Source organism: Octopus sinensis, linkage group LG14 (genome assembly GCF_006345805.1).
Source record: "Octopus sinensis linkage group LG14, ASM634580v1, whole genome shotgun sequence".
NCBI lineage: Eukaryota > Metazoa > Mollusca > Cephalopoda > Octopoda > Octopodidae > Octopus > Octopus sinensis.
In genome coordinates, this window is record NC_043010.1 from 48,500,597 (window position 1) to 48,525,596 (window position 25,000).

The 25,000-nt window shown below is 37.2% G+C and overlaps 1 protein-coding gene across 1 annotated transcript in view; it reads left to right on the forward strand.

Annotated features, from left to right (window-relative positions):
• LOC115219341 (dynein heavy chain 6, axonemal-like) overlaps positions 1 to 25,000 on the forward strand; it is a 349,247-nt gene that overhangs the window by 263,379 nt on the left and 60,868 nt on the right. The window contains exons 66-68 of the mRNA XM_036509002.1: positions 5,649 to 5,775; positions 17,836 to 17,982; positions 22,963 to 23,076. Coding sequence (XP_036364895.1) covers positions 5,649 to 5,775; positions 17,836 to 17,982; positions 22,963 to 23,076 — 388 coding nt within the window. The remainder of the gene's footprint in view (positions 1 to 5,648; positions 5,776 to 17,835; positions 17,983 to 22,962; positions 23,077 to 25,000) is intronic.

A 25,000-nucleotide genomic window follows, 5' to 3' on the forward strand; every position in this document is an offset into this window, starting at 1 on the left:
AAATTTTGAACTGTATAGATACTATATGGAGTAAAGCCATAGTGATCATGGCTGGGTTGTCTATTAGTGATAGATGTAAAAAAACTCACAAAAATAAAAACCAGAAATGCATATTTTTACAACATCAAAATCCTCTGTGATCTGAAGAATGTCAGTTATTTTTGGTTCTGTAATATCTATTGTAATTTTAAAAAAATCTTTCTATTATATCACAAATTATCACTCAATCATTTTATTCAATTTTTCTTTAAATTAAAAAAAAAAATATATATATCGTAATGATACTATAGCTTAAGATATATTTCCCGTAGGTCTTATTTGGTAAATTCCACTCAAAACATATTAAAGATATTGTATTATCTACACATTATGTGAGAATTTACCAGATAATTTCACTAAATCAATAAAAATTATATAAAGTTTTCTTATCTGGGCATTTCTGCTGAAGTTCTCTTTCTTGACATCAATCTCCTAACTTTATTTCCTTACCTTTAACTGGTTATACTGTACTCCATAAACATTATCAGCTGCTTCCTTGCAACATTTATTTGTTTTCTATCATTTGTTTTTTAACAATATAATTGCTAATTTTATATATGACAAAATGGATATCTGTCCAGTTTTGGCATTTAAATTCTTTTTGGTGTCCACTTGTTTGTCATTTGGCTGAGATTCTGGTGACCTCTTACTTACAATGCTTTCCTCATATTATGGCAAAAGCAGTCTACAAAGCTTAACTGAACTTCATTAACCCTTTCATTACTGTATTTATTTTGAGATGCTATGTGTTTCAATTATTTTAAATATAATATAGAATTTAGTAAAATAACTTAGTTATCATTCAGCTACTGTTAGGAACATAAATTGTGACTAAGGTTTGGTGGAAGATTTTAATTCAAAACTTATGAAAACAATACATTTGTACTCAGAGCCAGGGCCAGTTTCAGCCGGGTTGGTCTCTTTCTCAGACATAAATTACAATAATCTCAAAGCAAATTAAAATAAGCCCAAAACATTTTTTTAAAAATCGAAGCAAATCAAAATTTTCCGAAATAAATTGAAACAATCTCAAAGCAAGTTAAAATAATACTGAAGCAATTTAAACACTAGTTATTCAGATGAAACATAGCAGATGTCTGTTTTGACTCATTTGAATTGATGTTGGTTCATTTCAAATCTAAGTTTGTTTCATCATTTAAGTTTAGGCTTACAATAATGTATCTGCTTGTTGATGACAAAAGTCAGTCTCAAGCTACAGTTGCAGGTATTTCACAAAGTTAAACAAACAGGTTAAACCTGTTGGGAGAACCATTCAAGAAGTCTGCATTTGAAACTTGTATATGTGTACTGTCTGCTACTGAATGAGAAAATTGGGAATCCATTGCTACTGCACATGGTGTTACAAAGACAACAGCAAAGATTTGGATGAACAGAGATTGTACATCACATTTGCACTGTGAAGGTGTTGGTGACAAAATCAAGAACACAGAACATGATCACATTGTGTCACTTGTTGAAAGGTTAAATGAATGCCTATGATTAACATTGGTTTCAAATTTTGACACAAGGCCAGCAATTTCAGGGAAATGGGTAAGTTGATTTCATTAACCGTAGCGCTCAACTGGTACTATTTTATTGATGCTGAAAGGAGAACAGGCAAAGTCATCCTCAGTGAAAATTGAACTCAGAATGTAAAGATGGATGAAATGCCACTAAGCATTTTACCTTGCATTCTAACGATTCTGCCAGTTCACTACCATACCTGTGATTAATATTGAAGAATCTTTGCAAACATTTCCATTCAACATATAAATTGTGTCCCAACAAACTTGATAAAAGAATGATTTCATTGAAGCAAGTGTATTTACAACCAGAGTAACTGTCTTATATATTTCAAAAACATGATTCCCCAAAATGGAGGTGCAATGGGCCCAGTGGTTAGGGCAGTGGACTCGCGGTCGTAGGATCGCGGCTTTGATTCCCAGACCGAGCGTTGTGAGTGTTTATTGAGCAAAAACACTTAAAGCTCCACGAGGCTCCGGCAGGGGGTGGTGGAAACCCCTGCTGTACTCTTTCTTTCAATTCCCAAAAACTCATAAAAGATGTTTTGATGCTTGGTTTGTTGCAAAATTAGGCATTGGAAATCTGGTTTGATGGTGTTATTTAATTAGAAAAAGATTTAATTTGTTTCAGGTTTATTTTGAATTACTTTTTGATTTATTACTTTTTACTTTTAGTTTTTAATTTAATGGTAATTATAATACTTTAATTTGTACTTATAAAGGTGTGAGAAAGTGTTTCTTGAACAATTGGAATAACGAGCCAAAGTGGATTATGATTTTAAGATGGCAAACAAAAAACTGAAAATCATTTTAACAACCACTTTTCCATATTTGCATGGGTCAAATGGAATTTCTTGAAGCAGATTTTCTATGTTTGGATGCCTATCCTATTGCTAATTAATTTTACAGCTATGGTGATTTACAATTTTTTTTGAGGTTATTTATTTTATGAAAGAATAAGAGATATTGATAAACTTAACAAAAAGATTTAAGCCTGTTGCTTGTCATTTAATAATTTCACTTGTGGTAAAATTACATTTGCTATTGTAAAATCACACTTCAGAATTTTACAACATATTCTATACTAATTTTGGCACAAGGCTAGCAATTTCAGGGAGGGAGTAGGTTGATTGAATTGACCCCAATACTGAAGTGGTACTTATTTCATTGACCCCAAAATAATGAAAGGTAAAGTTGACTTTGTGGAGGCGCAATGGCCTAGTGGTTAGGGCAGTGGACTCGCGGTCGTAGGATTGTGGTTTCGATTTCCAGACTGGGTGTTGTGTGTGTTTATTGAACGAAAACACTTAAAAGCTCAACGAGGCTCTGGCAGGGGGTGTTGGCGACCCCTGTTGTACTCTTTCGCCCCAACTTTCCTTCACCCTTTCTTCCTGTTTCTTGAGTAATGCTGCAATGGACTGGCGTCCTGTCCAGCTGGAGGGAACACATACGCCATAGAAACCGGGAAACCAGGCCCATGAGCAAAGGGTGCATAAATAATAAAAAAAAAAAAAAATTACTTTGGTGGAATTGGAACTCAGAACATGAAGACAGACAAGATGCTGTTAAGCATTTCACCAGGCATACTAACGATTCTGCCAGTTCAGTAAACTTTGAAAAATAGCTGTGTTTATAACTTAGTAAGTCTTTGTCTCTCTGAAAATTCTGTACACACCTGATATTCTTCTACTTTATGATAATGTTCTGAAATTCTTGAGATGCCTTACATACAATCATATTGGCATTTATGTAATTTAATGAGAATCTTGACTTTAGACAAGTTTTGAAAGTCTTTCCAATTTTGTTGCCATCTTTAATATGCTGTAGCTTTCGTCATCTTCCAACTGCAATCTGTTTCTTTGTTTGGTTTTAATATTTGTTAACATTGGAAACCCCAATTCACACCAATATATTGTGGTAAACAGGAGACACTCCCTAATTGCTTCATTGTCATCCATTCATTATTCTTTCCTTAACATTCAGCCAGGTTGATATATTCAACAGTTTTATTGAAATTACAACTGTCACATTGTTTGGAACTTTCTATAGACTATCCTTGAAATTTATTTGCATTGACAAAATCCTCATGCAAATCATTAACGTCAGTTCTAAATGGCATTCTCACTCAATTGCATTTGTCAGATTCTTCTGTTGGAATGTAGTGACTGAGCTCTGTTATCAGTTTTGCAAGATGATTCAAGATAAATATTCCGTATATCATTAAATTTATTGCCACAATCTTCTTTCAGCAGAATAGATGCAGGAAGTGGTGTAGATTTTTCTTGATCTATTTTCCTATTTTTCACATTAAACACGTTTATTTCTTCCTTAAAATCTATAATTATTTGATTATGGCTCTGTAGAGCATATTTAAGTAATTCAGTTCAGACAAAGATATCAGTGAGATAAGCAAAGAGAAGTATCCACTTGTAATCTGGAAATCTTGAAGTTTAAGGATGATAGTTTTTTCAAATAAAAAAAAAATTTCTACTTAACTTCTGGTAGAACTTTTTCATGATATAACTGTCTGAATTCCTGAGTAATAGGATAAGTGTTCATGCTCAGATCTGACTGAACAACAAAAATAATTGAAAAGTTTGTTACTTGGAGATTTTGACATTATAAAACTTACCATTTGAATGATGCTATTCATTCATCATCATCCTCGTCATCAGCATCATCATCATTTAGCATCTGATTTCCATGTTTTTGTGAGTTAGATGGTGTAACTGGAACTGGTAAGCCAGAGAGCTGTACCAGGCTCCAGTCTAGTTTGGCTTGATTTCTATGGCTGGATGCCCTTCCTAACGCCAACCACTCCAAGAGTAGTTGGCTTCCTACAATAAAACAAGTGAAGCATTTATTACTTACTCTTTTAGTCTTTTACTTGTTTCAGTCATTTGACTGTGGCCATGCTGGAGCACCACCTTTAGTCGAACAAATCAACCCCAAGACTTATTCTTTGTAAGCCTAGTACTTATTTTATCCGTCTCTTTTACCGAACCGCTAAGTTACGGGGATGTAAACATGCCAGCATCGGTTGTCAAGCGATGTTGGGGGGGACGAACACAAACACACAAACATATACATATATACATATATATACATATATACGATAGGCTTAGAAAAGTTAATTTATATGAGTAAAGCCACAACTATAATTTCACTTAGCATTGACGTCTTCTCAAATACAGCAAATCACCAAAGGTCTCAGTCCCATGTCACTCAGCCACCTCAATGGGACTCAACATCCAAAGATCATGCTTTGACACCTCATCCCATGCTTTCCCATGAATATAGAATATTAAAACTTTATAAAATTGTAATATGCACATGAAAAGAAACTTGCTTTGGAATGGACCAAATAGGATGAAGTTCTTGTAGCTTTTGTTATTGTTCTTATTCTCATTCGTCTCTATCCATTTTTGACCTTTTCATTCGTATTCCCTCCCATATGTTCCCTCCACAGTTAGAGACTGGCACTTCTTTACACAGCTGTCCTCATCCATATGCACCATATGACCATACCAGTGCAGTCTTCTCTCTTGTACAACACATCTGATGCAAATATCTTCATAAGTCAGAATGGAATTAGTCAGTCATATGTAGCAATATATAACATTGCAGGAAAGAATTTTGCATTTAGAAAGTTAATTAAAGCTTTAACGAATTACTTCATGACCCACTGATAAAAAACTTGATGACCCAACTATGGGTCATGACCCTGAGTTTAAGAAACACTGCTCTGGAAGTTATTAATGCCATTGCCAGGAATGCAAATTGAAGTATAAGGTCATGTGACAGTGATGATAATAATAATAATAGTAATAATAATAATCATGCTGCTGCTGCTGCTGATGAAGATGATAATAATATCCATTAATATTTACTTAAAACAAATTTATATATTGTAAATAAAATCTGAGTTGTAAGAGTTGTTTTGCAATGCTTACAAAATCGATTTTGCATTTTGAAAAATGTTTTCTATTTTTATTCCCTTTTTTTTTTTTATGATAAATGAATATGATTTCATAAAGTAAAGTAACATGTTTCTTCTTTTTTTTCTTTTATACTTCTGCATTTCAGAGCACTGTTTGAAGAACATAAATTGGTATTTTCATTTTTACTTTGTGCAATGATAATGAAAGAGAAAAACGATGTCTTGCCTGAAGAATGGAATTATTTTCTGCGTGGCGCTGGGGGATTAGATGAGGTAAAATTCAAATACTGAAATAAATCTCAACCTATAGCTGAGAAGTAAACATCTGCTGTTTATAAAATTGTGTGTGTGTGTGTATTTTTTTTTTTTTAGTATGTGTCCTGCTAGATTTAGATATTGGCTTTATGGCTTTGAGGTAAACATACGCCTAAAATTCTTAACATCATTAAATTAGAACTTGTCATTTGATAATGTATGGAACAGAATTGGCCAATTTATCAACTATTTTGAATACTGAGCTGTATTTAGTGAGATGCTTGTTTCAAATGTATTTATAGTCTTACTATTTCTAAACTAAAATAATAGATTTTTATCTTCATGAAAAAGTTCTTTTTGCTTTGAAGATTTGCAGAAGACGAAATAGTCAAGTAAGTCTGCTGTAGTTCATATGTTACCTGTTGCTTAACCCCAGATTGGTTCTGGTTGAGTAACCTTATGATCAAAAATATTTCACCTATGATCATCTGATGGTTTCTTTTTTATCAAATATAATATATCTAGTGCTGTATAATATAAAGTATTCTTCCTTTATTTAAAATGCTAATGTGCCCATGCTAGTAGGGTGCCAAGAGCACTATCTGAGCGTGATCGTTGCCGGAGGGCATGATTCATGTGTGATCGTTACCAGCGTCGCCTTACTGGCACCTGTGCCGGGGGCATGTGTAAAAAGATTCAAGCGAGGTCATTGCCAGTACCGCCTGACTAGCCTCCGTGCAGGTGGCACATAAAAAGCACCCACTACACTCTCGGAGTGGTTGGCATTAGGAAGGGCATCCAGCTGTAGAAACTCTGCCAGATCAGACTGGAGCCTGGTGCAGCCATCTGGTTCACCAGTCCTCAGTCAAATCGTCCAACCCATGCTAGCATGGAAAGCGGACGTTAAACGATGATGATGATGATGAATGAGTGAGATTTGGCTCCTGATGTATTATACTCTATATAGCTTGTTACTGAAGTGATTGAGTACAAATCTCTCAATGTTTGTGTTACCTATGAACCAGGTGAGAATTAATAAAATAAGAAGATGTGATTTAATCAAATCTACCCAAGCAAAAAATTATAAGTATCCCTACTTTGAAGACAACAGTTTTAATTGCACATTTCTAAGTTAGTGGTGAAGCCACATGGCTCAGAGCATTGGGCTCATAACCATGAGGTAGTGAGTTCAATTCCCAGCCTGTGCTGTGTTTTGTGTTATTGAGCAAGACACTTTATTTCATGTTGCTTCAGTTCACTCAGCTGTAGAAATGAATTGCAGCATCACTGGTGCCAAGCTGTGTCAGCCTTTGTCTTTCCCTTGGATAACATCAGTGGCATGGAGAAGGGAGGCTGGTATGCATGGGTGACTGCTGGTCTTTCATAAACAACTTTGCCCAGACTTATGTCTCGGTGGGGAATCTTCTAGGTGCAATCATATGGTCATTCATGATATATATATATACTTTATTTAAAGCAGAAGAAAATTCAACAAAACCTGTTACTCTGAGTTTCCCGTTGCCGTTCATTTTTAAACGATGAACGGCAACAGGAAACTCAGAGTAACAGGTTTTGTTGAATTTTCTGCTGCTTTAAATAAAGCATATTACTCTACCACTGGTATTTGAGTACTCTTTTTTTCCACCTTGTTTCACATTTATGTGTTTACTCCGGTATATATATATATATATGTTGAACTGTTCAATTGAATATGTGTGATCTAAGAAAAATTCTGTCCATATGTCATATATGTAATGAAAATTTGGGACTGTTAGTTACGGTTTTGGAATTTTTAATGGAATTATATTGAGGAAAATTAGAGAAGCAAAATTGTATGTATTGAATCATCAAAAGTGTAGTCTATGAAGGAGAGAAGGTGAAAAAGTTACTACTCAGTTCACATTATTCTAAACCCTTTAGTAGTTAATTACTATTTTTAAATATCACAACGAGAGATATTCAGCAACAGTACTTTGGAGTAAAGATTTTTGCTAACATAACATGGCAGTCCTGGTTTAGGACGAATGTTGTTGTAATTTAGCCCCAGGAGACATATCTCCAGCTGGGTATACAACACAATCTGTGTCCTAAACCAGGACTGCCATGTTATGTTGGCAAAAATCTGCCCCTTTTTTCTTTCTTTCCCTTCATTCTCACCTTCCCTCCTCTTTTACCTCACTCTGTCCCTTTCGTTTTTCTTTCTTTCTCATCTCTCCCTAATTCTTCTATCTCTCTGCCTCTATCTCTCTCCCCTCCTTCCACATGGCTGGTGTTCCACTATGCCCGACCTTTCTTTTTTGGTTTGACTACCATCTGTGCAACATCTATATTCCTTCCCATGACTATCAACTCTTATGTCCCTGCCATAAGGCTTCACTCCCACACATGCCAGCTTAATTTAAATCGTCCTTAGCTGAAAGATACCTACAGTTTGCATTTGTATTTGTGTACCATTTCTCTGTATTTTTTGTCTTTGTTTTCATATACATTCGCTTGCTTTCTTCCAAGGAATTTAGTGCTGTTAGCTTAAAAATTTATTGGGGCTGGCCAAATTGGAGCGGTCTCAAATATAACCAACTGAAACTGCTGAGAAGATCTGGAACTTGACTGAGGATAGAAAACTCCGAATGACCCATCCTTGTTTCTTCCTGTCCCTTTTTCTATCGTCTACCTGTCTGAATGCTTTGTTGTTGCCTGTTGCATTCTTCCATTTTATGTATTCTTTATAGATATATACATACATACATACATACATATATATATATATATATATATATATATATATATATATATATATATATATATGTATATATATATATATATATATATGTATGTATATATATATATATATATATATATATATATATATACATATATATATATATATGTATATATATATATATATATATATATATATATATATATATATATATACATACATACATATATATATGTATATGTATATATATATATATATACACACACATGCATATATACGATAGACTTCTTTCAGTTTCTGTCTACCAAATCCACTCACAAGGCTTGCTCAAGGTGCCATGCAGAGGGACTGAACCCAAAACCATGTGGTTGTAGATGAAGCTTTTTACCACACAGTTGTGCCTGTGCCTATGTTTAAGTACCAGGATTAAAAGAAAAATAAGTACTAGGGTTAGTTTTTTTAACTAAACCCTTCATGGTGGTGCTCCAGCTTGGCTGCAATTCATATGTTATTACGTGGGTATTGGCATGGCTGGCTGTTTAAAAAAGTTCACTCTGCAATCATAAGTTGTCTTCGATTGTATCTTGAACAAGTGTGTTCTACAATAGCCACAGAACAACCTTAGCCTTGTAATTGAGATAGACCAGAGAGAAACTGTATAGAGACATGTCAGACAGACTGCAACTGTTATTCAAAGAGCCAATGTCATTACATTAATGGTATAAGTATCTGTGAAACACTCAATGATTTGCACTCTAATTCCCTGAGTTGATCATTTCCTTGATTGAATGACTGAAATACTATCAAAACTGCTGTGCAATTTGTCTACTTTCCTTGTGTCTGTTTGGATTTTGCTGGATTTGTGTATTCATCATCATAATGATAGGATGTGAGCATACAGTGTTTGTTTGTCAAGGGAATTACTTATGTAGACAGTAATATAAGTAAATTAGAAAATGGTATATATTGACATGAATTTTTATATCCAGGTCTGGCTGTGTGGTTAAGACTGTCACTTTGCAACCGTGTGGTTTTGAGTTCAGTCCCAGTACATGATAGGTACTGTGGACAAGTAACTTTTTCTATAGCCTCAGGCCAACTAAAGCTTTGTGACTGGATTTGGTCGATGGAAACTGGAAGAAGCCCATTGTGTATGTACACACACACACACACACACACACTTGCTCAAGATGCCACACAGTGGGACTGAATCCAGAAATTTGAACTCAGAATGTGATGATGGATGAAATGCCACTAAGCATCTCACCCAGTGTGCTAACGATTCTGCCAGCTTGCTGCCTTAATAATTATAATAATAATAATGATCATCATCATCATCATCATCATTTAGCGTCCGTTTTCCATGCTAGCATGGGTTGGACGGTTCTACTGGGGTCTGTGAAGCCAGAAGGCTTCATCAGGCCCAGTCAAATCTGGCAGTGTTTCTACGGCTGGATGCCCTTCCTAACGCCAACCACTCCGTGAGTGTAGTGGGTGCTTTTTACGTGCCACCCGCACTGGTGCCAGACAGAGCTGGCAAACGGCCACGAACGGATGGTGCTTTTTATGTGCCACCGGCACGAGGGCCAGGCGAGGCTGGCAACGGACACGAAACGGGGCGGTGCTGGCAACGGTCGCGAAACGGAAAGTTCTCTTACATGCCACCGGCACTGGTAACACATCTGCAATTTCCATTGATCGATTTCCATTGATCGATTTCGATTCTGATCCTCACTTGCCTCAATGGGTCTTCACAAGCAGAGTTTCGACATGCCACCGGCACTGTAGCACATCCGCATTTCCATTGATCGATTTCGATTCTGATCCTCACTTGCCTCAACACGTTCCACAAGTAGAGTTTTGTGTCCCAAGAAGGGAAGGTATGCATACGTAGGCTGGCTCCATCCCATGTAGAAGGCCACGGGTTGTGGACTCACTTGTCCTGCCGGGTCTTCTCGCGCACAGCACACTTCCAGAGGTCTCGGTCTCTAGTCATTTCCTCAGTGAGACCTAAAGTTCGAAGGTCGTGCTTCACCACCTCGTCCCAGGTTTTCCTGGGTCTGCCTCTTCCACAGGTTCCCTCAACCGCTAGGGTGTGGCACTTTTTCACACAACTATCTTCATCCATTCTCGCCACATGACCATACCAGCGCAAACGTCTCTCTTGCACACCACAACTGATGCTTCTTAGGTCCAGCTTTTCTCTCAAGGTACTTACACTCTGCCGAGTGTGAGTACCAGCATTACACATCCATCGGAGCATACTGGCTTCATTTCTAGCGAGCTTACGCATATCCTCAGCAGTCACGGCCCATGTTTCACTGCCATGTAGCATGGCTGTTCGTACACACGCATCATACAGTCTGCCTTTCACTCTGTGCGAGAGGCCTTTTGTCACCAGCAGAGGTAAGAGCTCTCTGAACTTTGCCCAAGCTATTCTTACTCTAGCAGTTACACTTTCAGCACACCACCCCCGCTGCTGACTTGGTCACCTAGGTAACGGAAACTATCAACTATTTCTAGTTTTTTCTCCCTGGAAAGTGACGGAAGTTGGTCTCAGAGCATTTTCAGTGTTTATTGTTCCTGAGCATCTGCCACATACAAAAACCATCTTCCTAGTTAGCCTTCCTTTGACATTGCTGCATCTCTTATGTGTCCATAGCTTACACTTGGTGCATCTTATAGAGTTTCTACCTACACCTTTTCTACAGATCGAGCAGGGCCATCTACCTGAAGGTGTTTGTGATTTGTCTACCTTCCTACTGATTACGACTTTGGTTTTAGCTAGATTGACTCTGAGGCCCTTCGATTCTAATCCTTGTTTCCACCCTGAAACTTCTCCTCCAGTTCTGATAGCGACTCAGCAATTAGAGCAAGGTCATCAGCATAGAGGAGCTCCCAAGGGCATCCTGTCTTGAATTCCCCGTTATTGCCTGGAGGACTATGATAAATAGGAGGGGGCTGAGTACTGAGCCTTGGTGGACCCCTACCTCTACCCGGAATTCTTCACTGTACTCATTTCCAACCCTCACCCTACTAGCGGCGTCCCTATACATGGCCCGCACAGCTCTCACTAACCATTCATCTATCCCTAGTTTTCTCATTGCCCACCAGATAAGGGATCGGGGGACCCTGTCGAAGGCTTTCTCCATGTCAACAAAAGCCAGGTACAGGGGCTTATCTTTGGCTAGGTATTTCTCCTGCAGCTGCCTTACCAGGAATATAGCATCAGTAGTACTTTTCCCTGGCACAAACCAAACTGCATCTCATCTAAACTAACTCTCTCTCTAATTAGTTGGGCTATGACCCTCTCCGTAACCTTCATCACCTGGTCCAACAGCTTGATACCTCTGTAGTTATTTGTATCTAGGGCATCACCTTTACCTTTGTAGCAGTTGACTATTATACTGCTACACCAGTCATTGGGTATGACCCCTTTGTGTATCACCTGATTAACTATATGGGTGACTAGGCTATAGCCGACACTACCAGACATTTTGAGCATCTCTGCAGTGATTCCTGATGGGCCTGGGGCTTTTCCTGTCTTCATGCTTCTAATTGCCTTAGCTACCACAGAACTATCAACTCGGATAGCTGGTCCCTCTGTTGGGTCAACATTCGGCAGACTCTCTTTATCCCATTCATTTTCTTCATTCAGCAACCTTTCATAGTGGCATCTCCAAACCTCTCTCTTTGCATCCTCATTTAGCACAAGTGAACCATCTAGCGCAAGTGAACCATCTAGCGCAAATAATAACAATAACAATAATAATAATAATAATGATAATAATAATAATAATAGCAACCCCCACACATGGATCCTCGAAACACTAGCCATTAACAAAGTAGCACCAACAATCATAAAATTCATAGAGCACTCTATGAATAAATGGCAAACAGTCCTACACCTCCAAACAAAAGAGGGACTCATGAAAACCAAAGACATCCCCATTAGAAGAGGAATATTCCAGGGAGACACGCTCTCTCCACTCCTTTTCTGCTTGGCACTGTCACATCTATCTGATATGCTAAATAGAACTGGATGCGGATATAAATGTTACGGCAAAACGATCAGCCACCTTTTATATATGGATGACCTAAAACTATACGCTGCAAATGAAAACAGCTGGAAACACTATTAAAGACAGTTCATGGATTTACCAAAGAAATAGATATGAAATTTGGATTAGAAAAATGCGCCAAAGTAACCATGAAAAGAGGAAAACTAGTTAAGAGTAACAACATCACACTAGATAAAACCAATGAAATAAAAGAATTAGACCAAAGCCAAACTTACAAATACTTAGGAATCCATGAACTAGATAAGACACAAACACACACAAATGAAAGAGAAAATAAAAAAAGAATATTATAGACGAGTTAGATCAATACTAAACACAGAGCTCAATGCTAAAAAACAAGATAATAGGTATCAACACTTTAGCTGTCCCAGTTATAAGTTACAGCTACAATATCCTTAACTGGACACGAAATGAACTGACCAAAATAGATAGGAAAACAAGAAAAATAATGACAGGATCTAGGATGCATCACCCAAAATCTGACATAGAAAGACTATATAACAACGTATAGAAGGTGGTAGAGGCCTTATACAGCTGGAAAACTACTATAAAATAACCACCATAGGACTGCAAAAATATCTACTTCAGAGGAAGGAAAACTGATCCAGATAGCGGCAAAACACGAGCAAAACAAAAAACTGTTCTCAGTATTTAAGGAAGCTGACAAATACAAACAAGAAATCATACCACCTAATAAACATGAAGAAGAAGAAGAAGATGAAGAAACAACAAAAGCTATAAAACAAATGAAATCCAAACTAAAAATAGAACAGCAACGAGCCATGATAAAACGATGGCAAGAAAAGCCCCTTCATGGTAAATACTGGACTAAACTAAACGCAAAAGAAATAGACAAAGAAAAATCCCAGCAATGGTTGAGAAGCTCAGGACTCAAAGCAGAAACAGAGGGATTTTTAATTGCAGCACAAGACCAAAGCCTCCCCACCAGAAATTACCAAAAACATGTAATGAAAAGAAATATTACAAGTAACTGCAGAATATGTGGAGATGGACAAGAAACAATAAATCATATTATCTCTAGCTGCCCAGTCTTGGCTAAGAAGGAATATATTCACAGACATGACAGAGTTGGAACCTACATACATTGGAAGCTATGCCAACATTATGGAATAACAACAGAAAAAAGATGGTATAGGCACACACCAGAAAAGGTCACAGAAAACGAGAAAGCAACCATACTCTGGGATATGCTGATACACACAGATAGAGAGAAATTAAGGCCAACAGACCAGATATAGTTGTCAGAGATCATGAAGAAAAAAAAATGCTTTCTAATTGATGTATCAATACCGGCTGATGACAACGTGTCTCTAAAAGAAATGGAGAAACTCTCAAAATACAAAGACCTGGAAATAGAGGTAACTAGAATGTGGAATCTGAAAACAGAAACAATTCCTATCATAGTAGGTGCATTAGGCATGATAAAAAAATATTCAGACAAATACATAACAAAAACACCAGGACTTACAAACACATATAACATACAGAAAATTGCACTACTAGGCACTGCACACATCCTACGCAGAACACTTTCCATACAATAACCATCAGAGCATCACAACAAATCACAGCACATACCCAAGGCACACAGAGCTGTGCTCGGTAGTGAAGTGAAAGCATGCTATAAAAATAAAACTACTGAATGATAATAATAATAACAATAACAATAACAATACCACCACCACCACCACCACCACCACCACCACCACCACCACCACCACCACCACGACCACCACCACGACTACCACCCCAACCACGACTACCACGACCACGACCACCACGACCACCACCACCACCACCACCACCACCACCAACAACAACAACAACAACAACAACAACAACAATAATAATCCTTTCTACTATAGGCATAGAACCTGACATTTTGGGGTAAAGAGTTAGTTGATTACATTGACTCCAGTGTTTAACTGGTTCTTATTTCACTGACCCTGAAAGGTAAAAAAGCAAAATTGACCTTGGCAGAGTTTGAACTGAGAATGTAAAGACTGTCAAAGTGTTTAGTTGGCGTTTTATCTGTCACGGTAACAATTCTGCCTGCTTACTGCTTTTAGTTTCAAGTTTTAGCAGAAGACCAATAATTTTAAGGGAAAGGGTAAATTGATTACAGAAAGAATGAAAGGCAAAAATCTACCTTGGCAGAATTTGAACTCAGAATGTAAAGGCAGAAGAAATGCATTTTGCTCAGTACACTAACGATTCTACCAGCTTGCCATCTTAAATGTAATAATAATAATTAGTATCGAAACTAAATTGTAAATATCCATTTATAAATATTCACTTGAATAATTATATACTTTATTTGATAGCATATAAAATGCACATTCCCCACAAGAAACTGTCTTTAAAAAAATACCTCAGACCCTATATACAAAGTTGGATTCTCATAAACTAATTTTGTCCTGGTACTTGCTACAATGCACTAGAACCTTTTTTTGTTTTTTTCTAAATAGAATCTGCTAAAACCAGGGTGTGTCTAATGTGTCTACAAGTCTTTTATGCCATCAAATAGTGTGTGAGAGTGCGTGTATATATATATATGTATATATGTATATGCACATAGATACATATAAAATGATAAATTACTATGTTATCAATGTGAATATTTTATCTGGAAAAATGTGTAAACAGTTTTAGAGTTGGTTCTCTGTTGGCCTGTCTTAAATGTCACTTCACTCGTGATTACATTGCCTACACCAAATTGTGTTTCATAACAGTTCACCCCACCACCACCACTGCCACCACCTCCACAAATTGTATATGGCCATTTTCATGGTGCTAGTGGGTTGGGAAAATCCCTCACAATATTATACTCTTGGCACTTTTCCACATGATTCAATCCTCTGCTGCCACATTGAATTGATTCTGTGATAAAAATTATGTCATCTGCAACAAAAGCACTCTTGGGAATTCAGTCCTGGATTTTATTATTAATTGGAATTACAAAATGAAACTGTAAAGAAATTTCACCAATGCATCTGTTCTAACTTGAATCCTTTGTCAAATCAGTGGTTGTTTTGTTTTTTTGGCTCAGTAGTGTTTAGTTGGTTTTTATTTCCGGTAGTTTCACTAAAAGCTATCTTGTTCTGTTAAAAAAATGAAAGAAGAAAAAAATTAATGAATATATTTAATTTTGTGAAGCTATTAATAAAGATTTATTACTTACATACAATTGCCCTCATCATTTCCGTCATAATTTCTGTTAAAAACAGCTACACATTTTCATTACTGCTTTTACTTACTTGCAAGGATTGGGGTAGTTACCTCCTCCTCCTCCCAAGGTTTCTACAGCTGGATGCCCTTCCTAACATCAACTGCTCCAAGAGTGTAGTGAGCGCTTTTACGTGCCACTGGCATGGGAGCCAGTCAGGTGATACTGGCATTGACCATGCTCAAATGGTGCATTTTACATGCCACCAACATGGGTGCTAGTCAGGCAGCACTAGTATTGGCTATGCTTGAATGGTGCATTTTATGTACCACCGGCACGGGTGCCAGTCAGGCGGTACTGTCATCAGTCATGACTATGATTTTACTTGGTTCAACAGGTCTTCTCAAGCACGGCATATTTCCAAAGGTCTCAGTTGCTTGTCATTGCCTCTTGAAACCCATATTTCCCTGGGTCTACCTCTTCCACACGTTCCCTCCACTGTTAGGGTCTGAGACTTCTTCACACAGCTGCCCTCATCCATATGCATTACGTGACCATACTAGCGCAGTCATCTCTCTTGCACACCACGTCTGATGCTTCTTATGTCTAACTTTTCTCTCTGGATGCTTACACTCTGTCATGCGTGCACACTGACATTACAAATCCAGTGGAGCATATCAGCTTCCTTTCTTTCAAGCCTACGCATGTCCCCAGCAGTCACAGCCCATGTTTCACTGTCATGTAGTATGGCTGTTTGTACACAGGCATCATACAGTCTAACTTTCATTCTGAGCAAGAGGCCCTTTGTTACCAGCAGACGTAGGGGCTCTCTGAACTTTGCCCAGCCTATTCTTATTCTAGTAGCTACACTCTCAGAGCATCTACCCCTGCAACTGACTTGGTCACCTAGGTAACAGAAGCTATCAGCTACTTTTAGTTTTTCTCCCTGACTTGTGAAAGAATCTGTTTTCTGTACAGCTTTGTTCTGGTAGTGACTCAGCTATAAGAGCAAGGTCATCAGCATAGAGGAGCTCCCAGTGGCAGCCTCTCTTGAATTCCTTGGTTATTGCCTGGAAGACTATGATGAACAAGAGGGAACTGAGGACTGATTCTTAGTGAACCCCTACTTCTACCTGGAATTCTTTACTATACTTGTTGCCAACCATCACCTTACTGACAGTATCCCTGTACATGGCTTGTACATCTCTCACTAACCTCTCATCTATCCCTAGTTGCTACATTGACCACTAGATAAGGGATTGGGGGACTCTGTCAAAGGCTTTCTCCATGTCAACAAAAGCCAAGTACAGAAGTTTATCTTGGTTGGGTATTTCTCCTGCAGCTGCCTTACCAGAAATATAGCATCAGTGGTGCTTTTCCCTGGCACTAACCCAAACTGCATCTCATCTAAACTAACTCTCTCCCTAATTAGTTGGACTATGACTCTCTCCATGACTTTCGTCATCTGATCCAACAATTTGAAACCTTTGTAATTATTTCTACCTTAGGCATCACATTTACCTTTGTAGCAGTTGACTATGGTGCTGCTATACCAGTCATTGGGTATGACTACTTCGTGTATTACTTGGTTAAGTATACGGGTGACTAGACTATAGCCTTCACCACCAGATATTTTAAGCATCTCAGCAGTGATTCCTGATGGGCTGGGAGCTTTCCCTGTCTGTATGTACATATATTTATCTGTGTGCGTTTGTGTGTGGCTTTGCCCCCTACCATCGCTTGACAACCAATGGTGGTGTGTTTATATTCCTGTAACTTAGTGGTTTGGCAAATGAGACCAATAAAATAAGTACTAAGCTTTCACAGAATAAATTCTGGGATCGATTTTTTGACTAAAATCTTTCAAGGGGTTCTCCAACATGGCTGCAGACAATTGACTGAAATATGTAAAAGAATAATAAAAGAAGATACTCTTTTCTATCCATTCGTTAGTCTGACAATCAATTGTATTTGAAATGCTTCTGTTTTAAATGAATCAAACTTTTACTATTACTACTACACAAGTGAAATGCATTGTTACTGATTTCTAATTCAATTACATGGTCTTTTACTCTTATTAATTTTCATAGGAATACCCAGAGAAACCTGATATTACAGGTCTAACTCAACATGCATGGCAAGCAGCTTGCGATTTAAGTAGATGTGTGCCCTCATTTGCAAACCTAAAAGAAGAAATAGCATTGCAAAACCTCCAAGTTCAAATAGGAAATGTTGTGGTATGGAATTGAATACTTTTTGCTCCTTTAATTTTTTGATTTTTTCTTTTGACATTATTCTGTATTCTTTTAGACTTTTACTTGCTTAAGTCTTTTTAATTGTGGTCTTGCTGGGCCACTGCCTAGATGTGTTTAGTCAATCAAAATAACTTCAGAATTTGAAACCTACCTTTTAAAAGAGAAACTGGTGAATCCTCTTGTGCAATGAAATTTTTTCCATTTTTCAAGGGTACTGTCAAAAGCAGATCCTTATAGGGTAACAGCATTTAATGCTCTTAATCTCTAACCGTAACTCTAACTCACTCTGATTGGAAGAAATTTGCAGGGTACCTACAACAATTTAGTTTCAGATGAGGCTAAAGACAAGAATAATTAGTTTGTTGAGCATCTGGAAAAGGAAGAAGATGAGGTGGGGGAAGAAAAAGTCAGAAGAGGAAGAACATTTCTAAGTAGAAATCATATTGATTTTTTTGTAAGTTAGACTGATGTAATTAAGGAAATTATGAGAAGTTTGGGCAGAATTCTGGTCTAAGAACCCCATTATATAACCCCTCATAACTTTTTCTAGTTTTGAGAATTTTCAGAAAATTTTTGTGTATTTGTGTTTTACACAAGGGAATTCATATGATTATGGAAAAACAAAATTTTTTCAAAAATGTTCACCCCTCCCTTTTTCCATAAATTCTGAAAGTTCCACTCTTTTATGAAATTTTTTAAAAATCCAAGTTTGAAATATGGACAGTCCAAATTTTTTGCTTAAATCCCAGAAATAGATCACCCTTGGGTGCATCATCATTTCATTAAATGTGTTTATGGGGAGAAAAAATTGGAAAACATCAGAGAGACATAGAAGTGAGGAAGGTATCAGGTGGTCATGAGATATGCCAAAGATAACAGCTAAATTGCCCTTAAATCACGCATAAAAAAGTTGTATAATCATATGAATTCCTGTGTGTAGAATACAAATTCCCAAAACTTTTCTGAAAATTCCAAAAGATAAAAAAATTATGAGGGGTTATATGGGGTGCTTAAACAAGAATTCTGCCAAAATTTGACACACATTAATCACCCAGCAACTTTATCCTTAATAGCTGAGTGTATGGGAAAATTATTATTGATAATGGAAAAAGAATATATTTTGATGATGGAATTATTGAGATCTTGATAGCTATTCTAGCGAGGGAAAAAAAAAGATTATTGTTATATGCTTATATTGTTCAATAGTAAATTTCCATGAACCTTAATAAATGATGAATGCTTTGGTAATTAAATTGTCTAGAAGCAAAACAGATTTGTTAGATTGATAGAACTGCATAATTGCCCTGATTACTAAAAAAATAAATGAACAAAAATATTTTAAAAAATCGAATATGATATTACAATTTGTCTGACTCTAAAGATTCAATATTAAGCTTAATTAGAATGAAAATTAAGTTATATCTGAATTTAGCCTTTCTAAGCAAGGTATAAATTTCTGTTCTATGAATAAGAATGTGATTTAATCATCGTTATTATTATTATTATTATCATTATTATCATTATTATTATTATTATCGTTATTATTATTATTATTATTATATTATTATTATTATTATTATTATTATTTTATTATTATTATTATTATTATTGTTGTTATTATTATCATTAAGGCTTTGAGCTGGCAGAATCATTAGCATGCCGGGCGAAATGCTTAGTGGTATTTTGACTGTTGCAACATTCTGAGTTCAAATTTCACTGAGGTTGACTTTGCCTTTCATCCTTTCAGGGTCAGTTAAATAAGTACCAGTAACGCAATGGGGTTGATCTAATCAACTTAATCCCCTCCCCATGCTGCCCTTGTGGCAAAAATTTAAAATCATCATCATCATAATCATCATTATTATTATATACTGTTTTTGTTTTATTGTATTAGAGAAACAAAATGTTTACATATGTGGGGGAATGTGTTGAAATTTCAGCACTGATAGAGGTGATTGTTATATTATATATATATATATATATATATTATATATATATATATATATATATATATATATAATATATATATATATATATATATATCATCATCATCATCATATTTATATATATATATGCGCAGGAGTGGCTGTGTGGTAAGTAGCTTGTTTACCACCACATGGTTCCGGGTTGAGTCCCACCACGTGGCACCTTGGGCAAGTGTCTTCTACTATAGCCTCGGGCTGACCAAAGTCTTGTGAGTGGATTTGGTAGACGGAAACTGAAAGAAGCCTGTCGTATATATGTATATATATATGTATATATATATGTATATATATATATATATATATATATATATATATATATGCGTGTGTGTGTGTCTGTGTTTGTCCCCCTAGCATTGCTTGACAACCGATGCTGGTGTGTCTATGTCCCCGTTACTTAGCGGTTCGGCAAAAGAGACCGATAGAATAAGTACTGGGCTTACAAAAGAATAAGTCCCGGGGTCGAGTTGCTCGATTATAGGCGGTGCTCCAGCATGGCCGCAGTCAAATGACTGAAACAAGTAAAAGAGTAAAAGAGAGTAAAGAGTATGTATATATATATATGACAGGCCTGCTCCAGTTTCTATCTACCAAATCCACTCACAAGCTTTTGGTTAGTTTGATTGCTCTAGTAGAAGATATTTGCCCAGGATATCACACAGTGGCACTGAACCCAGAACCATGTGCTTGGGAAGCAGGCATTTTACCACAGAGCTATGCCTACACCTGTATGTGTCTATATTTCTGCATGTGTGTGTGTATGTGTGTGTGTGTGTGTGTGTGTGTGTGTGTGTGTGTATTTGGCTCATGACAAAATATACTGCTGCCAAGAGAGGCTGAATGTCTAGTCAGTTTTACCAAATCATTTCAACCTGCCTGGGAATATATATTTCTTTACTACTCACAAGGGGCTAGACACAGAGGAGACAAACAAGGACAGACAAACGGATTAAGTCGATTACATAGACCCCAGTGCGTAACTGGTACTTAATTTATCGACCCTGGAAGGATGAAAGGCAAAGTCGACCTCGGCGGAATTTGAACTCGGAATGTAACGGCAGACGAAATACGGCAATGCATTTCGCCCGGCGTGCTAACGTTTCTGCCAGCTCGCCGCCTGGGAATATAAGTAGGCCCTGAAGATAACTAAGGAAATAGACCAAGAGACCAGCTTCAGACTCCAGTTAGTAACATGTTATACAGATGCTGTAGGTAGTTGTTATACAATGTGGAACAAAAAGGAAAACCTACCTCGTCATAACTATTAAATTTCTATATGAATTATTAATTCAGTTAACTGCTCATCAATAGTTTGATAACATGTGGATGAAGATCACAAGGTATAATATAGCATCAGTTCAGTGCATCGTGTTTCTGGCTCATATTTAGCTGGGTTTGTCATTGTCATCACCACTCCTACCATCACCAACACCGTCACCACTACCATCATCATTATTATCACAATCATCATCATTATCATCGTCGATGACAACGACGATGATGATGATAATACAAAAACAAAAAAAAACAGTATATAATAATGATGATGATGATGATGGTGATGATTTCAAATTTTTGCCACAAGGGCAACTTGGGAAGGGGATTAAGTTGATTACGTCAACTCCATTTTGTAACTGGTACTTATTTAATTGATCATCATCATCATCACAATTATCATCGTCATCATCATCATCATCATCATCATCATTATCATCATTATCATTCTGATGTCCACTTTCCAATGCTCGCATGAGTCAGATGGAATTTGAATTCTATGGCTGGATGCCCTTCCTGTTACTAGCCTTCACCTGCATCTAAGTAAGGTAATATTCTTCCCTGGCCGTACATGTTTTCATGGAAGATTGGAAAGGAACGACACTGCTTGTATGTTGGTGACACTCACTTACAACTATCATGCAATGTCAAAGCAAGGGAACAGTAACCTGTGCTTTTTAAGTGACACCATCACCAGTGTTTTTTGTGGCACTTTGGGCAAGTGTCTTCTACTATAGCCTCAGGCCGATAAAAGCCTTGTGAGTGGATTTGATAGATGGAAACTGAAAGAAGCCCGTTGTATATATGTATTATTCTATCAATCTCTATTGCCAAACCGCTAAGTTACGGGGATGTAAACACACCAGCATCGGTTGTCAAGTGATGTTGGGAGGACAAACACAGACACACAAACACACACACACATCATCATCATCATCATCATCACGGACGTTAAACGATGATGATGATGATGATGATGTGTGTGTGTGTTTGTGTGTCTGTGTTTGTCCTCCCAACATCACTTGGCAACCGATGCTGGTGTGTTTACGTCCCCGTAACTTAGAGGTTCAGCAATAGAGATTGATAGAATAAGTACTAGGCTTACAAAGAATAAGTCCTGGGATCGATTTGCTCGACTACAGGTGGTGCTCCAGCATGGCCGCAGTCAAATGACTGAAGCAAGTAATAGAGTACTAATGCTTTTTACATGGCACCAACACCCACACCAATGTTTATGAGGGCACCTTGGTTTATGACGACATGTATGTATGTGTTTGAGTGTGTGTGTATGTGTGTGTGTGTGTGTGTGTGTGTGTGTGTGTGTGTGTGTGTGTATGTATGTGTGTGTGCGTGCACCTGTGTATGCATGCTTTCGAATCATATTATAGTTGACAGTCAAATAAAAGATGTTCCTGATCTTTGAATAAATATTTTATTTCCATGACCACTGATTATTCTTATTCCATCTGGCATTGGTTGACTTGTAATTAATTAATTATTTCTCTTACTAATCTATTCGCTTGCTTGGGAGCCTTGCAAAACCTGCAAAGATATCCTTTATTGTAGTCACAGTTGTTAATATTTAATGAAAAATGATAGGATCCTCTTGGTAGAGGCTCCTATCATTTTTCATCTTCTATGTCAGTTAATACGATTTTAAATTAATGATCAGTAACGAAATTTCCTTCTTTTTGTCTTTTTCCAGGTAAATTCACTTCAGGGTGTAGAGGATCTTGAATGTGTTGAGTTTAATGAGTTTAATAAGCGGTTAACTCCTTTCCAGAAACTAATCTTCATAAAAACATTCCAAGAAGAGAAGGTAAAATCCTTGCTGTTTTCTTATACTTAGGTAACATTAGCCTTTTAGCATTTAAACTGGCTGTCACTTCTACTATATGGCTCAGAAACCTGGACGTTATCAAAGAAGCTTGAGAGGCAGTTGGATGGAACTTACACTCGCCTCCTTATGAGAGCTCAAAATCTCTCGTGGAAGCGTCATCCAACCAAAGTACAAATATATGGGAAACTACCACCTGTATCATCTCTTGTGAAAGGTAGAAGAGTCCAGTTTACTGGACATTGTTGTAGAGCTGAAAACGAGGTAATTTCTACTCTTCTCCTCTGGAAGCCATCTACTTGCGATACTAGAGGGTGCACACTCTCCTACCCTGATGTAATCTCCAGGGATACAGGCATCCAGCAACAGGACCTCCGTAATGTTATGATGGACCGTGAAGTCTGGCGTAGCATAGTAAATTCCATTGTCTTGACCACGGTCGAACAATGAACGATGATTCTACTTGTTTTATGTCCTAACTGGCCAGATCTAGACTCTTATACCTACCCTACAATGTCATTCTAAAAGCAAACAATCACATCATTGAAATCTTGAAGCTATGAGATAATGCATTAGTAATTCAAAACAATGTGAATAAATATTAGATTTGACAGCAATCTGAATGCTAAATGAAAACAGTTCTCCTGTGATTCTGTCTCATTTCATATCAACTCATACTTTCCATCATTGTGCCACATTGATTGAAATAGACTTAGAACAAAACTATTTTCTATGAATGACTAATTACATATTTTTTGTTATACCTATATATATAATACTAGCAGTATCGCCCGGCGTTGCTCGGATTTGTAAGGGAAATAACTATATAAGCATTTTTAGAGAGTTATAGCAAAAAAATAGCAAAAAATGCATTAAAAATGGAAAAAAAATTATGGTAAATTTTTTAAAAATCGTTGACTCATCGTAGACATTTTTAGAGAGTTACTTCCCTTATATAATAGCGAAAAAAATGCATTAAAATGGAAAAAAATGATGGTAAATTTTTTTTAAATTGTAGACTCATCGTAGACGCGCGCTAATACTCAGAAGGGCTCGATATGAATCACGACTATAAGATACCCAGTTTTGGTTAAACTGCACCGCAAAATGTGGGAGTAGTTAGGAATCTAAATCGTAGGAGACAGACACACAACCTTACTTTTATATATAAAGATATAGGCGCATGGCTTAGTGGTCAGGGGCATTTGGCTCATGGTTGTAAGGTCGTGAGTTCAATTACCGGCAGCATGTTGTGTCCTTGAGCAAGACACTTTATTTCATGTTGCTCCAGTCCACTCAGCTGGCAAAAATGAGTAGTACCAGTATTTCAAAGGGCCAGCCTGCCTTGTCACACTCTGTGTCATGCTGAATCTCCTTGCGAACTATGTTAAGGATGCATGTGTTTGTGGAGTACTCAGCTACTTACATGTTAATTTCATGAGCAGGCTGTTCCATTGTATCAGCTGGGACCCTCGTCATCACAACCGATGGAGTGCTCCTTATATATATAATCACCTATATCACTACCTCTGATCATGTCTCTCACCACACCCTTTCATGAACTTTCCTGCTTTCTCTCTCTTTCTCTCTCTCTCTCTCTTCTCCTCATCTTTTCCACTGTCTCCATTCCTCTCACATTCACCCTTTTGTATCTTGAGGATATTTCCTTGCACCTCTTCACCACCATACTCCCTCTTTATCCAATTGGGGATAGCCATGTATCTCCTCTACAGCAAGACACCTGTTCCTATCCCTCTATCATACTTTTGCCTCTCAACACCTAACATAAGCCTCATTCTTCAATACTGCACCCCACCACCTCTCAATCAAGGGGTCTTTTCTTGCAAATTACTTGTGTCTCAAGTAAAATGGCTTCCAGGCTGGTGACCTTTGCATGCTCAAGAAC